General features: G+C 36.8%; 1 protein-coding gene across 5 annotated transcripts in view; it reads right to left on the reverse strand.

The window, feature by feature from the left end:
• dcaf6 (ddb1 and cul4 associated factor 6) overlaps nucleotides 1-18,520 on the reverse strand; it is a 73,108-nt gene that overhangs the window by 3,677 nt on the left and 50,911 nt on the right. For 2 of the 5 annotated variants that reach the window (XM_052142368.1, XM_052142371.1), the window contains 9 exons: nucleotides 16,790-16,849; nucleotides 10,559-10,811; nucleotides 9,155-9,261; nucleotides 8,753-9,059; nucleotides 8,513-8,554; nucleotides 6,001-6,139; nucleotides 5,598-5,754; nucleotides 5,423-5,511; nucleotides 3,328-3,433 (listed from right to left, as the gene is read on the reverse strand). In XM_052142368.1, the coding sequence (XP_051998328.1) occupies nucleotides 3,328-3,433; nucleotides 5,423-5,511; nucleotides 5,598-5,754; nucleotides 6,001-6,139; nucleotides 8,513-8,554; nucleotides 8,753-9,059; nucleotides 9,155-9,261; nucleotides 10,559-10,811; nucleotides 16,790-16,849 (1,260 nt within the window). Of the gene's footprint in view, nucleotides 1-3,327; nucleotides 3,434-5,422; nucleotides 5,512-5,597; nucleotides 5,755-6,000; nucleotides 6,140-8,512; nucleotides 8,555-8,728; nucleotides 9,060-9,154; nucleotides 9,262-10,558; nucleotides 10,812-16,789; nucleotides 16,850-18,520 lie in introns of all 5 variants that reach the window. The other 3 variants (XM_052142372.1, XM_052142370.1, XM_052142369.1) reach the window with 3 other exon arrangements.

Raw genomic sequence — 18,520 nt, forward strand, 5'->3', positions numbered from 1 at the left:
ATTTCTATCTTCTGGCTAAAAAACTCTGAGATATCCAAGGTTAAGAAGCCTTGTCTGGGGGGCCTGGGTAGCTCAGCGAGTAAAGACACTGACAATCACCCCTGGAGTTGCAAGTTTGAATCCAGGGCATACTGACTCCAGCCAGGTCTCCTATCAACCAAATTGTCCCAGTTGCTAGGGAGGGTAGAGTTACATTGGGTAACCTCCTTGTGGTCGCTCTAATGTGGTTCGCTCTCAGTGTGGCGTGTGGTGAGTTGTGCGTGTATGCTGCGGAGAATAGCGTGAAGCCTCCACACATGCTATGTCTCCGCCATGCTGGAAACATTAAAAAAAATTAAATAAATCGACTGTACATAATATAAATAAAATATAAACAATATGTGAGCTCAAATCATGTGTATAACATTCATATTTCCAAAGTAACTCTGTTTAACAGCAACAGAAGTGCAGCGGATAAGTTTCAGAGAGTGCATTGCGATCTCACTGAGCTCCTAAAGTGTGGCGTGAAAGTGAGTCGAGAACCGCAGAGTACAGGCAAAAAGTAATGTGATGAAGATATTAACCCAACTTTGTACTGATTCATTCAATACGCTGTCATTCAATCAATGCAATACTGCCCACCTTTCATGCTCTCGCACTCGCACCGGGTCTTCACAGATCCCTATAATGGGATGAGCTGATGCAAGTGGAGAGATATTTACTAATTAACCGACTTTGACAACTCTACTTTTGAACATAATTTAAAATGAACTTGAAATGACTTGACCTTGAATTGTGTCTGTGAGCCATTTTTTCTTTTTTGTGAGCACTCGGTCTTAAACATACAGTTACATCCCATCATTAGAGTACAAAACTGATCCAAAAATAAGGTGACTATAAAAATAGTACGCAAAAAGATACATAATCGATTTCTGTTGCTGCATTATTGTAGTAGAATTATAATAAACACATTTTTTTTTATAATTTGTTAATATGAACATTATAAATGTTATAGCATGCTTATAAACAGTGTTTAAGGTATTTAATTTACCTTTCTAAAAATCTGATATATAGCAATGAATATACATCAAAACTATATTTCATAAATTTTGACACGTATGCTACATATTCATATTACACTATTATTTGGGAAAATATATGTTACATACATGAGAGCAGCCATTCTTGTAGTATTTTGAAAAATATGTTGTTGCATACATATGCAAGTATTTGACTTTTTTTTTTCTTATCAGTGAAAACCATACATGAACATACCAAATTTAGGCCCGTGTTTTACATATTGCGGTATATCAGATTTATGAATGGATTTAACCTGAAAAGTAAGTGAACGTCAAATGTTCCTGAAATATGAATTTACATTGGACAAAAAAAACAACAAAAAAACTGCAGACTGGCCATCAGGAGCACCGGGCGTTTTCACCGGCCCGTCAGGTGCTTCAGCATGGTCGCGCATGGTCAGGTTCCCCGTAACAGATCAAGAATTCAGTAAACTTAGTAAGTAATGACTAAAATTATTATTTTAAATTACCCATTTTATCCCAAGTAATCGCAAAAAAATATATCTGTATTGGTATTGACAATATTGGACATGAAAATATTGGTATCGGATTGAAAAGAAAATAAGTGGTATTACCCATCCCTAATAAAATGGCTTTTATTTTAAAATCATGTAATGCCTTTTATTTTGAAATCCCTTTCACAGTGGCACAGTCTCTGTTTGCCCATGTGTATTCTTTAACTCGTATGGACTTCATTATTTGACATACAAATCTCAATAATGGTGACAACCAAAAACAACATATTATATATACACGACAAGCTCTGAATAATCACAAAATTTCAAATAACTGCAAATTACAACAAATACAATAACAGTAGTGTAATTAAAATCGGCAAACAGTAAAGCTATGAGCAGTACATCGCATTTGCATAATTTATTCACACTGAAAAGCATTACTGGGAGCTGAAGTGCAGCTTGCTGAATAATGCTCAAGCCTGATAAAAATGCAGAAAATAAGTCATGAAAAATATTACTTTGTGGCTATTTGAGTCTTACATTGTTTAAAGGATAGCAGAAACAGCACTTGTCAAAGCATAGGGCTTTTCACATTTTCTCAAGAATTATCTGGGGAAGAAACTGTCAATATAAAGATGCAACAAACTCAAATGGAGGGAAAATATAAGCAAAGAATCTGCAAAATATCTGCAAAGATCTACACTTTAAGAGGTATGTTTATTTTTTGCATACATTTATAATTGTTTATATTTATATATGTACATATTCTGGCCAACTGTGTTTTCATGGAATTTTCATTTTTAAATAAACAATTACATATGTATTTACACCCGATACATGTATTCTGTTACTCCCCAACCCTGTAAATATATATATATATACCTAAATAATATATTATTATTATACTTGTTGTTTCCACAATCTCATATTAACTAAGACAATAATTTATTTGCACTTCTGGAAAAAATTGGTTAAGATCTTTAAAAACATCTGACTTGTTACAGCACATAAAATGCACACTTGCCCTTGTACTTTCATGTATATTTTAACCTATCATCTGTATGTTGGGGAAAAAAGTTCTCAGACATGTTATTTGTCTGAACTATAAAGTGCTTATTTTTAGTGCTTTCTCTAAAAAAATAATAAATCAACACCACATATAGTGGTTTTATATGTTTTAAAGTTATGACAATATTTGCACTGGTGACTAGAAGTCAATAGAAACATATTTTTTTCTAAATAAAAGTCTGAAATTGAGCAGTAAAATTAAATCAATGAGCTGGTGTATTATGGTGTGGTGTGCCGGTGTGTTTGGCCCTGGACCAAAAAGTTCAGAGCCACTTTTTAGTCCCAGTCTGCCCCTGGGTGTAAATAAAAAAAAAAAAAAAAGTATAAGCTATTTTTGAAAATGTGATTAGTCATTCAACATGTCCCACCCCACTTCCTGTTTCAGTAGGAAATACATCAAAACATTAAATGGAACTGCGCTAGTCAAGGCCCTTCACAGGGACTTTAAGTTTAATTTGGATGCTGGCAAGAACTTCCAAGATCCCATCACAAAACAACATGTAAACGTTTGTGAGTTTCAGTTTCTCCAATGGGTTCTTGTAATTTTGTAATGCATCACTGCCGATATTGTTGACTCCTTTTTGATCAATCGCGAGTGTTTTTTTGTTTTTTTACTAATTTCTAAGTCGCTTTGGATAAAAGCATCGGCTCACTGAATACATGTCAATGTGATTTTGATTGTTGTTTGTTTGTTGTAAAGATAAAATCAAGCAGTACTTGAAAAGGAAAATGAAGAATGTCACCTGTTCTGATGTGATTTAGTGATGCCAGCATTCTAAGCATGAAAGAAGCAGGGACGGTGATGGTGTTCCTCGTCTCTTCCAGCATTAACTCATTACGAGCAATCACCTAGATCAGAAATCAAAACAATTTTGGCAGCTGTTTATGCAAATATATGAAATGGGGAAATTTACTATGAGATGCTAAGGGACAGATAACTACTATTAAAGCAGCCTTAAATGCCTCTATGTAGTATATTTGCTTCTACAGCTCTGGGAAAAAAAATAATTAAGAGACCACTGCAAAATGATCAGTTTCTCTGGATTTACTATTTATAGGTATGTGTTTGAGTAAAATAAAAAATAAAAAATTCATTCTGTAAAGTACTGATAACATTTCTCCCAAATTCCAAATAAAAATATTGTCATTTAGAGCATTTATTTGCAGAAAATGACAACTAGTCAAAATAACAAAGATGCAGTGTTTTTAGACCTCGAATAATGCAAAGAAAACAAGTTCATATTCATTTTTATACAACACAATACTAATATATTTAACTTAGGAAGAATTCAGAAATCAATATTTGTTGGAATAAACCGGATTTTCAATCACAGCTTTCATGTGTCTTGGTATGCTCTCTATCAGTCTTTCGCATTGCTGTTGGGTGACTTTGTCACTCCAGGCACAAAAATTCAAGTAGCTTGGCATTGTTTGATAGCTTGTGGCCATCCATCTTCCTCTTGATCTTGCTTCTTGGCTGTGTGGCATGGAGCATTGTCCTGCTGAAAAAACAATCCTCAGAGTTGGGAAACACTGTCAGAGCAGAAGGAAGCAAGTTTTCTTCCAGGATAACTTTGCACGTGGCTTGCCCGATCCCAGCCTTGCAGAAGCACCCCCAGATCATCACAGATCCTCCACCTGGTCATCTAATGGTTAGACAGAGACCTGGAGAGACCTTCAAGCCACAGTGTCTCACACCCACTGTGAAATTTGGCTGAGGATCAGTGATGATCTTTGTGAAGGACGCATGAATCAAGCCAAGTACAAGGATATCCTGGAAGAAAACTTGCTTCCTTCTGCTCTGACAATGTTCCCCAACTCTGAGGATTGTTTTTTTCAGCAGGACAATGCTCCATGCCACACAGCCAGGTCAATCAAGGTGTGGATGAAGGACCACCGGATCAAGACCCTGTTACGGCTAGCCCAATCTCCAGACCTGAACCCCATTGAAAACCTCTAGAATGAGATCAAGAGGAAGATGGATGGCCACAAGCCATCAAACAAAGCTGAGTTACTTGTGCCAGAATTGCCATAAAGTCACCCAACAGCAATGTGAAAGACTGGTAGAGAGCATGTCAAGACGTGTGAAAACTGATTGAAAATCAGGTTTATTCCCCCAAATATTGATTTCTGAACACTCCCTAAGTTAAAACATAAGTATTGTGTTGTTAAAAAATTCATATGAACTTGTTTTCTTTGCATTATTCGAGGTCTAAAAACACTGCATTTTTGTTATTTTGACCAGTTGTCATTTTCTGCAAATTTGGGAGAAATGTTGTCAGTACTTCATAGAATGAAACTAAATGAATGAAACTAAGTTAATTTTACTAAAACACATACCTATAAATCGTAAATCCAGATAAACTGATAATTTTGCAGTGGTCTCTTAATTTTTCCCAGAGCTGTAGGTATGGAGACAAAATTCTACTTGCTCAAATGGTGACAACACTGGCCTGACAGTGTTTAGAGCTCAGGTGCCCTCTAGTGGGGACTTTAATTACATCTCAAACAAAGATTAGATCTATGTAGAGAATCAAGACAAAACTTCAAAACGGTAAAGGGACAGTTTATCCAAAAATGAAAATTCTGTCATCATTTATTCACTCTTATATTGATCCAAAAATGAAATACTTTCATTCATTGAACACAAAAAGAGATGTAACAGAACGTTAGTCTCAGTAAACCATTCACTGTCATTGTATGGTGACTGAAGCTGTCATTCTGCATATTCAAGAACATCATTTGGATTTGGAACAACATGAGAATGAGTAAATTATGACAATTTTCATTTTTAGGTGAATTATCCCCTTTTAACTACACAGAATCAAAATTGAATACCTCTTCAGCAAGTCCATTGTTAAATGATGGTGACTGCTCTAAAGGTGACCACAGCTTGATGTCATAGTCAATTCCAGATGAAGCAAGAACTGCAAAAAGACAATAGCAGACCAAATGATCTCAAAATAAAGCTTTTAATGGCTGTCTATTGTTTGTAGGTAGTTTATTTGCTCACTGGGGTCATAAGGGTGAGGCTGCAGGCAGTTGACCACATGGTTGTCTGCCTCCAGCAGCATCAGGTGCTCTCCCGTGTGTCTATCCCAGATGAAGATATGGCCACAGTCTGAGCCGCTCATCACAAAGTTATTACCCCAAAAACACGACTCCTTAATCTACAAACACAGCAAGGTCAACAAGGGCAAAAAACAAAGTTTTTGTGAATTGTTGTCTACAAAACATGACTAATGACTGATCCACTTTGCAGCTTATTCTGGCTATGAATTGTCCACTTGGATAGGAAGAGATTTACTTTGTAAACATTCTATAACGAAACCTGTACACCTCGACTCCCTTGCCAAGTGCTTGCCAATTTTGTGTTCAATATGCAATTTGTGATATCTATGACACTATCAGCGTACCATAGTCCTGGAGTTGCGGTGGCCCTTGTACATCATCTTAACCGAGGGTCTCCTGATGTTCTGGGTCTCGCTCTCTTCCATCTCCCGCCTCTCTTTTCTCCTGCGAAACAACTCCTGGATGCGGGCCGCAGCAGAGCGTCTGTGAAAGAGGGAGCACATGGAACATCATTCATTTTATACTGCAAAATATCAATGTGTAGTTACATTTAGCACACAATACTCAATAGCAGTTCAACAGAATATTATTCCAGGGTGGTAAATGACTAAAAGCACTGTGCTAAACAGACATTATTTTGTCAGAGAGTACAGTGGGAAGAAAAAGCATGTGAACCCTTTGAAATTACCTACATTTATGTAATTTGTCTTAAAATCTGGTTTGGTCTTCATCTAAGTTACAATAACAAACAAGCACAATCTGTTTTAACTAATAACACAAATTATTGTACTGTTGTTGTACATATTGAATCAGTGGTTCTCAAACCGGTCCCGGAGGCCCCTCAACACTACACATTTTGGATGTCTCCTGTATCAAACACACCTGATTCAACTCAGCTCGTTAATGGAGACTCCAGACTTAAATTTGGTGTCAGAAAAGGGCGATATGCAAAATGTGCAGAGCTGGGGGCCTCCAGGACCAATTTAAGAACCACTGGAATACATAATTTAAACATTCACGTGTGGGTTGGAAAAAGCATGTGAACCCTTAGGCTAATTATGTCAACAAATCGAATTAGAGTCAGGATTTGACAAACCTGTTATCTAATTAATGAAACAAGATTGGAGGTGTGGGTTAGTGCTACTTTGACTTATAAAAAGCACTCAAATATTAAATGTGCATGGTGTCCATGGCAGAACACCATGAAGGAAACTGCTGCTTTCCAACAAAAACACTGCTGCCTGAAGTTTTCCAAAGACCACTTTGACACTCCACAATGTTACTGGGAAAATGCTTTGTGGACTGACGAAACTAAGGTTCGAATTGTTTGGGAAGAACACGCAGCACTACCTATGCCGTAAAAACTGTGAAGTACGGTAGAGGAAACATCATGATTTGGGGCCTGGACTGCTTACCATCATCAAGGGAAAAATTATTTCCCAAGTTTATCAAGACATCCTACAGGATAATGTCAGGGTGACTGTGCACCAGCTGAAGCTCAGTAGAAGCTGGGTGATGCAGCAGGACAACTTCTTCAAACATCAAAACAGAGTGTGGAATGTTGGTTACTTCACACACTCAGCGCTCACGGACTGCCTTACGTAGCGGAAGGTGTGGGGTTTCTAAATATATACAAGTCTACTTGATAACAGGAAAACAAAGTGGTGTAATACATGTCTTCAGAAGTGATATCAGGGCTCAACGCTAAGGAATTTCTCTACTGCCTGGTCAGGCAAGCTCTTAAGATTTTTACTCAAGTTTTTTTTTCTCTAAATCTCCACAAGTCAAATGTGATGCCTGTTGTGTTTCACATCTGTGGAATGACCTCAAGAGATTTGTTCACACCAAACATCCAGAATTTCTTCTAAACATTTTGCAGGTCTAATTCGCATCTACCGGAAATGCTTGGTTGAGGTGGTTGCTGCTAAAGAAGGATTGACCAGTTATTAAACCCAAGGGTTCACTTACTTTTTCCACAGCACTATGAAAGTTTAATGGAATGCGTTCAATAAAGACATGAAATATTATAATTGTTTGTGTGTTGTTATCTTAAGAACATTGTGTTCGTCAACACTGAAAATTTTATCACATTTTATGACCAATTAATGCAGAAAACCAGCTAATTCCAAAGGGTACACATACTTTTTCTTGCCACTGTATATAAAAATATGAAAATCCAACAACTCATAAAAAAAAAAAAAAAAAAAAAAAAAATAGTGGTGCTCACTTTTGCAAAACATACTGCCACAATGCTTGGATGTTGCGTGTCATTACTACAGTACAGTATGAGGTTGCTAAATTGTTCTGGGTGGTTACTAGGTGGTTGCTTACTGGTCCATATCAAGAGCCCAATGCCAAATATATTTTATACTGGTCCCAAGATATGGCTCAAGTCCCTCGTATGGGATTGTTTGCCAGATTTACTGTCTACCAGTCAGATTCATTCTTAAAATAATAGCACACCTCTCCTCAACAAGCCACACAGTTTGAGGTATCATTCATGTCCGCACGAGTGTGCCTCATCAAGCACCTCTAATAATTATATCTAAAGTAACTTTCAGTACATATACAGGCATTAAATTAATTTGCTCTGTTAATTTGGTAAATTTGTTCCTGCCAAAAGGTCATAATTTCCCACACATTTTGTACAATCTCAAGCAAAACTAATAATAATAATAATAATAATAATAAATTAACAGGAAATAATACATTATAGGATAATTGGCATAATTTACACAGCCACACTATCAACCAATAAAAACAATAGATTTTCAACAAAGTTAATGAAAAGTAAATTAAATATGCACCCCTTGCAGTTAGATTATATTAGTGATCATCACAGCAACATCACAGTACCTGATCATCCTATCACCTACAGCTGATCCTCTGAAATTAAATCTAATGGGAAAAGTAACACTTTACTTATAACTGTCCAAATCTCTACAGAGAACTTGTTAAACATACTCATGTTTATGGAACTTCCCGTCTGTCAACACAATGTGATGATTTGCATGATTTTAAATGCTCATGAAATTAAACAAAGCCAAATTTTGACACGACGAGAGTCCATACCTCTGTCCCTGCCCTCCTCTATACCTGGCTGAAGGGATAAGGATGGGGTCGTCGTCGCTATCTTCTGAGTCGTGATTATTACGAGAGGTTTGAGCAACACCCTGACTGCCCTCTCCCGGGTTGTCGCTCCTCCTGCACCGCTCACTCAGCTCCTCTGAGCCTGCAGCCTGGAGCCCCTCTAAGGGACTAGGGGTGTCTTCAGAAGACAAAACCTCTGCTGGGCCCTGCAGTGGAGTGCTGTCTTGAGAGCTGACGGAGGCTTTTTCTGTGCCACTGTCTGCAGATATGCCCCCCTCAGGTGCGGGCTCACTCTTTGAGGCTGGACTTGAAGCTGCTTATGGAAAGAGTGATGTGAAGGTTACCTCTTGGAGCTGAAATAAGCTTCACAACCGGTCATGCAGTGGGGGCATGTGGTTGTTGACTTACCCTGCTCTAAGCTTTCTCCTCTGGGCTCCACTCTGGTCTGGCTCTCAACAACTTCCACAGGCTTACGTCCCCCACTGCTACCCTTGGAGCTGGATGCTGGACTGCTCCTGTGTATATTCACAGCAAAGTGAATCATCTATTCTTAAAAATAAACAAATGGACTGGCAAAAAAAAAAAAAAAGTTCCATTTGTTAACATAAGTTAACAACATTAGTTAACATGAACTAACAATGAACAATAATTTTACAGCATTTATTAATCCTGATTAATGTTCATTTCAACATTTACTGTAGTAATATCCAAGTTTTTTATTTAAAAAAATGTATATGTTAACATTAATGCAGTATGAACTTATACCGAACAGTTATATTTTTATTTAACTAACATTAACAAAGATTAATAAATGGCATACAAAATATATTTTTTATTGTTAGTTCAGGACACCTAATGCATTAGCTAATGTTAACGAATGGAACCTTATTGTAAAGTGTAACCAATGGAGCCTTTTCACGTTTTGGGGGTTAGAACATGGAAGTTTACTATAGTAGGGTAAAGTTATATAGGGGTGATTAGGAGACCAAGCAAATATTATTTTTGTGTTTCCATTTGCACTATCAGAAAAACAAAAATTCCACCATTACATTTCCACGTCTTTCCAAAAGAGAGAAAAAAACAAAAAACAAATTACACCAATCAAAAGACGCCAAATTTACTGTCACTCCTTCAGCAGCTGTATTTGAAACCCCATCACAGCAGTGTTGACTATTGTTTATAATTCACACTAATAATAAAAATAATAATTCAAAAACTAAAAATATAAACTTTTCTAGATTTACGCTGCAAAATAAGGTGAAAAAATATGATCACAGTCCCTATTCTGGAAAGACAGATACATCCAAAACTAGCCATATATTCTGGTTGAATACTTTTTTGCAAGCAATATAATGCTGCAAATATTAGCAAATATATTTTTGAGGCTTAGAAAGTCACCGATTTTGTTTATTTGTATTTTTTACTACTTTTTGCTTTTAATAATTCCTATTCCAATTAATAATAAAAAAATAATAATTTATAAAAAATAAATATTACATTTTGTCCAATGTTTATTTTACTACTTGGGCTTAAAATTTTTGTTCAGTCAGGTCAGGTTGAGTCATTTGGGTGTTTGTGCTTTAAGTTTGCCTTTACAGACCTCTAATTTTTGTATGTATGCAAACACATTGGTCATTGTAAAAAAAAAAAAAAAAGAACAAGGAAAAACAAGAATGGAAAAATGAGTCTCTAAACACTGCACATTACCATGTGCAATTTAGAATGAGATCAGTACATGTCATGACTTAAAAAGCAAGACTCTTTAGAGGCAATATGTGTGCCATGGTGAAGGTTGATTCTTGAGTCACTCACCATTCATCCGTGAAGTCTAGTTTAATGGTGCTTGTGGTGGTGCCCTCAGTGCTGTAGTGCAGACTAAGGACTGGTTCTGCCGTGCAGGATCGCCCAGGCCCTGAAGGAGTGCTGCCACTCCCACTGCTGTTGCCAGGGCTGGTGACAAGAGAAGGCGCTGATATGGATGGCACGCTTTCTTTAGTCTCAGGGGAAGCTTCACAGACACCTGCACTGTGATCACTGATTACACTTCCTATTGCTTCTGCACCTCCTGGAGTGAGTAGAGAGAGGAAATGTGTGAGGGTCACTGGGGCCTTTCTATTTTGGGAAGGTGACTTTTAAAAGTACATTTCTGTAAGATTTAAAAGGAAATCAGACATACATATATATATACACATTATATACACACACATACATACACACACACATGCATATATACACACACACACACACACACACACACAGCATTTTAATAGGAACACCTGTACACCTACGTATTCGTGTGCATATCTAATTAACCAAACATGTGGCAGCAGTGCAATGCATAAAATAATGCAGATATGGGTCAGGAGATTCAGTTAATGTTCACATCAATCTCCAGAATGGGGAAAAAGTGATCGCAGTAATTTTGACTGTGGCATGATTTTTGGTGCCAGACGGGCTGGTTTTATTATTTCTGTAACTGTTGATCTCCTGGGATTTTCACGCACAACAGTCTCTAGAGTTTACTCTAGGAAAAACATCCAATAATGAGACTTGTTGATGAGAGAGGTCAACGGAGAATGGCCAGACTGGTTTGAACTGACAGAAAGGATACGGTAACTCAGATAACCACTCTTTACATTTTTAGAGAGCAAAATAGCATCTCAGAATGCACAACACGTCGAATCTTGAGGAGGATTGGCTATAACAGCAGAAGACCATGTAGGGCAAATTATTAGGACCACCATGTTCCTAATCAAGCGCTTAGTGAATGTGTATAAATATATGTGTGTGTGTGTGTGTGTGTGTGTGTGTGTGTGTGTGTGTGTGTGTGTGTGAATTGTAAACATCCATCGATACATCCCGAATAAATATGATTGGTGGGCAGATGTGGCTGTGAACGAAAACAAACATGTTCATTTATTATCTTTATTGTGAATGACACAGGATATAGGGAATAGGGAGCAATTTCAGATGGTTCTGAAGGGAACTACCCAGTTAGCTTAATGTCTGTTGATTATGGTCACCTTTTATTTGGTTAATGGCATTAAATGTAAAAAAAAATGTATCTTGCGCAGTGTTTCGTGAATGAAGCTGCTGCCTTTTTCCCTATACCAAAATTAATTTTCCTATACCGCCTTTACACACTTAAAGATTTTAAATCTATGACCCTGCTTGATTTAAACATGGATCTTATCTACCTGCACACAACATATTTCATTCATAATTATAGGTGCAATAAATGTTAATGCTACATTTTCAAAACTATTAAGCTTATTCCACAGTTTACATACTGTTTGTTTTTGTGTTTGCATCAAATCATTGTTGCATCAGAAATGGTTATTCTTTTTTTCATATCAGATATCTATAATGGATGTAATTTATCTACATGTACAATATCATCTGTATACGTAACATACCATTTATATCTACAATGCATGTAACATTGTTTTTTTGTTTAATCTGTATATGCAGCCACACATATAAGCAAAGCCATCAGTGACTCTAGTGCTCAAGTCTGGTGCATGTCCGTATGGTCTAAAAAAAGAATGTTTAGTAAAAACGTTTCAGCTTTTTTCTGCATATTTAATTATGAATCATTCCAAAACAATCAAACCAAGATCAAATTTGAGATTTCACAATACATTGTAATCGTTAGGTAAAGAATTGTAATCAAAGTCAGAGCATATTTACACCTCTAATATATGTACAGTGAATACAGAAAATATTCAGACCCTTTAATATATAATATATATATAATGTCTATATAAGGTATCACAGCTGTAAATGCATATCAGAGCAAAAACAAAGCCATGAGGTCAAAGGAACTGCCTGCAGATCTCAGAGACAGGATTGTGTCAAGACAAAAAAAAGTCAGCAGCCTTGAAGGTATATACAGAGATATCCTTAATGAAAACCAAAAAGACAATGACCCTAAGTACACAGCCAAGACAACACAAGAGTGGCTTAAGGACAACTGTGAATGTCCTTGAGTGGCCCAGGCAGAGACTTGTAACCAATCGAACATCTCTGGAGAGACCTGAAAATGGCTGTCCACCGACAGTCCCCATCCAACCTGACAGAGCTTAATAGGATCTGCAGAGAAGAATGGCAGAAAATCCCCAAATCCAGGTGTGCAAAAAGACTTGAGGCTGTAATCACTGCCAAAGGTGCTTCAACAAAGTTCTGAATTAAGGGTACGAATACTTACGTTAATGTGACATTTCAGTATTATCTTTTGAATAAACATGCAAAGTTATCAAAAATCTGGTTTTGCTATGTCATTACAGGGTATGGAGTGTAGTTTGATAAAAAAAATATATATATATATTAATTTGAAGCATTTTAGCAAAGACTGCAACATATCAAAATGTGATAAGGGGTCTGAATAATTTCTGAATGCACTGTATGTACAAACACACACACACACTACATTTCTAGAATGCACTGTATGTTCCACACACACACACACACACACACACACACACACACACACACACACACACACACACCACACACACAAAGACTCCCTCATTTAGCCTTCAACAGACTGTAGTGCTGTTAGCTGAGCACCTCATGAAGGCCGGAACATGTCACCACGAGGTGAGTGGGTGGCCAGCACCACGCCTGACCGGCCTTTATCTCCCACAGTGGCAGATACGTCTTTACACACACGCACCAGGTACTCATTTCTAGGCTCTGAGTCAACTCTGAGGGGAGGCCAGAGGACAGTTCAGATAATCATCACTGATGTTGGCCATGAGAGAGAATCGAATTCTCGAGCATTACGCCAAGGTTTTATGATGCAAAGCGCTAACTGACTACTACTACCACTCCCTTTTGCATTAGCATTACTAGTTTGCCAATGCAGACTGGACCATGGACCGACGGGATGAGATTGCTTCCCATGGGCGATAATTAGCGATCTCGAGCAGGGTGCCAAAATGGTCAGAAATGGCCCTGCTTACAGGGATCTGGACATCCATCTGTAAAACCTGATCTTTCATATGGTGTCCAGACCCCTCAATCTAGAGATTCGGCATCAGACTGATGACATGGAGATGGCTAAGCTGAAGTTTTCTTTAATGTTTTGTATCCAAAAGACCTTATTCAGTTTGTCAGACCAGTGGCAGCAAAATTATTCTGTATCTGCCCCAGTGCCAAAATGTTTTTAACAGCTTTTTTTCTTTTTTGTTACCTAGTTTTTACTTGTTTATTAATCTTAATTATGGTTATAATGTTAACTCATATTTCATGTTAAAATATTTAATGTTCATACGACTAATTAACTTTTAGCTTATTACAAACCTGTGGACTTATGTCAATTCTCATAACTATTGCATTATGAATTGTGTAAATTATTGCTTGTGTTGTTATATATACAAATTATTACAAATGTTTTATATACTTAATCTGGTTATTTCACTTTCTTAATGATATAGTATATGAAAAATTCAATTTGTATATATTCATTATCAAAATCTATAAACCTGTCTCAAAGAACCCTTAAAAAGGGTTCTATACAGAACCTTTTAGTGGTTCCGAATATTAAATGAGCGATAGAACCCTTTAGAGTTCTATATGGAAGCTTTTCTTCTAAGAGTGTATATATATATATATATATATATATATATATATATATATATATGTTGGAATATTCTGAACTTGTGACAGGAGAATGGAACACTATGAACCAAATTGGTTTCTGCTCTCCCAGTTATTAAGGTTTTGGCCTCCTATCATTAGCATTCAGCAAGAGTCAACAATATGACTTTTCTATAAATAGCACAACATTTTTTTTAACAGTTTATGTGATGGAGAGGATACTTTATGTTCTGCTTGATGGATTTTGTCAAGCATGAAAAAAACAAGAAATTATGAACGCTAAATTATAGTAGAACTTGCCAAATTCTGAACTTGGCACCTTTAAAAAAATAAATACAAAAATGAATGAGGTCACACTCTAATTTTCTAGTGTGAATGGGTAAACAAATACATATGTTATCATGGCAAAGTGTAAAACTAGTACACAAACAAAATGTGTGGCAAATGGTCTTGTGCACATGGACCTCATGTACCAAACAATTAAATCACAGCAGGTCAAAGATTAACAACAGCAAGCGGGAAACTCAAAGCAAAGGGATTTCACACAATGCAAGTACAAAAGGGAATTCACTTCAAGAGTTCAAGCTTTCATTGAACATCTTCTGACGGGTAAAGGGTGCAGACGGCAGTATATGGACAATCAATGTCAATTGACATGCAATAAAGAGGACTGTCTTAAATATGAAAAAAAAATATAAATATATATTTCTCAGGAGTCATTAGATGTCACAGAGTAGCAAGATCATGTTAAAGGGTCTTATCGAAGGTCCACTTTGTTGTGCCTCTTAATTTATTTTTTCATGACATTTTTCACCATCTCTCTGATGCTTAAAATTTAAAAGGAAATTTTTGCTACTGAGCCTTCAATGTGTCATGTGAAATGAGAAACGGCGTTATGTTGCACTTATACACAACCTGCAGGTTTGTTGTTGGGTCAAATATAGTTTGTGACCACATTACATTGTGACAGGTTCACAAAACGTGAAATGTGTAGCACAAACTGTTAAGGTCAGACTAATGTGATCACTTCAGCCAATCTGTTCTAACATTGGGATCATTCTGAAGGACATGTAAAGTTGCATGTGCTACACATGGCCAGCAACAGCACAAGTTAGTCTTCTGGTGCCAGTTGCACCAGCTATACTTAAGTTACAACTCAGCCTAGTTGTGGCGTAAATGGGCACAAATTCACAATTGACGCACTACAAAATATTTGAGCGTTGCACCATTAAACTTAGGTAGGACATAACCCAACGTATTACGTATAATAACGGAATACTCTGACCAGGAGTAACGGTTGGAATAAAAAAGCAGACTGATATCTTATGACATCAATGAGCTCATGTTTTGCGTGACAGGCATCAATCATTTCGAGATACAGTATGGACTCGTTTACATTTACAAGAGAGAAAACTTAATTTTAAGCTGCTCTTCCGCATGAAACCGTTCTAACAGTTCAGTTTTCAGGGTGCATCGCCCGGTGTCAAGTTTCAACACATTAAATATATATATAGGATATTAAAATTAATAAATGTCTATTTTTCCAGCCTGTTGTATTAGTATTTATCACCCCTTAATTATTTTAGATACAGTTCCTATATTTGTTATTTACACATAAATATACTATTTATTCAATTTACTTTTATTACATATTGTATTTTAATGGGGATATAAATTATTACAGCTGACAGTTACATGAAGAAACAAGGTTTGAACATCAACCGTAACAAGAGCAAACTGATATTCACAGCTTTTTAACACTTCTGTGTATATATCTGAAGGCTGCTTACTGGATAAATAAGGATAAACGTCATATTATGCGACCACGAAAATTATGGAGAGCTTACAACCTACTAAGGCTTGCCTTAAGAACAGGTGGTGCAACCAAATTAAGCACTGACTTAGTTACAAACTAACTAGTAGTTACTAAACCCTTAGTGTGAACTTTACATCCCAATTACGTAAGACCTTACGCACAGCTGGTGCAACCCTACCCTAGTTTCTAGAAATAATAGTATCTATCCTACATCCTCTGGAATCACGGAATATCACAATTTCTCATGATATGAAGAATTCTGATAATACAAAACAGACATCGGTCATTAAATTAATTAATTTTCAGTGAATTCATTAAGTGGAGAGTGGGAACAAAAATGAGAACAAAAGCTCATGTGGTCATGTGACCCTGTGTACAGGATTGGGCCAATGTGTTATTGAAATTCTTAAAAATAAGCTGAACTCATCCTCAAGAGAACAAAAAGTGGCAAGTGGAATATCTGATGAAATTTCAAAGAAAGCCAAAAGCCTCTATTTTTCTGAAGATTCTCTCTGAACAGAGGCACATCTGCAATCATCCTAAGAGGATGGAGTACAACAGCTGTTCCAATTATGGATGCACAGACTCAAGGAGATGAAAGAAAAAGAGGAAAGGAGACAACGCACCCTGCTCCTCATCCAGATTCATGGATCCAAGCTGTTTGTTTACCACAGAAGAGGGAGAATCTGAAACAAAAACAAGAAGTACTGAACAAAAAGTCAACAGAGCCAGGATTACAGGAAACACACTACAGTGCAGGCAAGGTTCTAGAACTTCTCACTGCAAACTCAAGGCCACAAACTCTGTAAAGATGAGTCAAAGAGGCTTAGTTCTTAAAAGACACAAAACCAAGGGTTACAGGTTAAGTAGGCCATTCCTCAAAACTTGTAAAATGACATCTGGGAGGTAAACAAATAAAAGGGCACAATTTACAAAAAACAAACAGATACAAATGCTTCTTAAATGGAGTATTCACTCTCAAGCAGAATAAACAATCACTTTAATAGTGAGGTCACAATGATCCATAGCTCAGGGGTTGAGGGTGCTAATGGTAGGAGAAAATCTAGAGATGCAAGCCTTACTAAACTGTGACAGCATCCTGTCAAATAAATAAACTGAAGCTGTTTGACTCAAAGCTGCAGACAACCTGCAATCTGAAACAGGATTTATAGACATTCTCAGAAACAACTGTTTGCATTATTAATGGGAAATCTTTTCTATTAAATTTGTACTGTGTAAAACAATATGAACAAGATGAATGGTTCATAGTTGTTCAGTGTGCCTCCAACCACTTCATGTTTGTTTACAATATGTAAACACAGCACACACAACAGAGAGCATTTATAAGTATTCCATGGAATATTGCAAAATTGGAACAAGAGAAGATTTGAGACAAACAAAATAAATGTGTATCAATATTGAAGGTCAATAGTGCAAAAACTAGAAGACAAAAATGGTCAATATATGAAAGTCAGTAACAGTGTTAACCAACTTCTTAAGCAATTGTGTGGTTGCATTCCAGGTGAATTAATCAACAGATGGCAGTATATGCACGTTTGACAACTGAGCTCTGTTTCAAAATCTAGAAAGCTCCATAGGTAGCTTCCTTCTTGCCAAAATTGTGCACTTAATTTGAAGCACATTTGTCCTTTAACATGTGCTGTCGCTATGCGTTTTTGATGTACCCTTTTGCCAAGAAATGGTGCAGACTTCACAGCGCGCTAATACCGAAAGTCTATGAGGCATTGGATCACTGAACTGTAGAGGGGAGGAGCAATGAAAGGCCTAAAGGGACAGGGCCTTCAATGGATAGTTCACCCAAAAATGAAAATTCTCTCATAATTTACTCACCCTCATGCCATCCCAGATGTGTATGACTTTCTTCTGCTGAACAAAAACAAAGATGTTTAGAAGAATATTTCAGCTCTGTAGGTCCTAAAATGCAAGTGAATGGGTACCAAAATTTGGAAGCTCCAAAAAGCATATAAACACAGAATAAAAGTAATCCATATGGCTCCAGTGGTTAAATCTAAACTCACCAGCCACTTTATATGATACACCTGAACATCTACTTAAGCATGTTATTATCTAATCAGCCAATTGTGTGGCAGCAGTGGAATGCATAAAATCATGCAGATATGGGCCAGGAGCTTCAATTAATATTCACATCAACCATCAGAATGGTGAAAAATGTGATCTCAGTGATTTAGACCGTGGCATGATTGTTTGAGACGGGTTTTGGAATTCCTGTAACTGCTGATCTCCTGGGATTTTCACACACTAGTGTGTATAAAGAATGATGCAAAAAACAACGCATTTTTGATGAGAGAGATCAATGGAGAATGGGCAGAATGTTT

This window comes from Xyrauchen texanus, chromosome 14 (genome assembly GCF_025860055.1).
Source record: "Xyrauchen texanus isolate HMW12.3.18 chromosome 14, RBS_HiC_50CHRs, whole genome shotgun sequence".
Lineage (NCBI taxonomy): Eukaryota > Metazoa > Chordata > Actinopteri > Cypriniformes > Catostomidae > Xyrauchen > Xyrauchen texanus.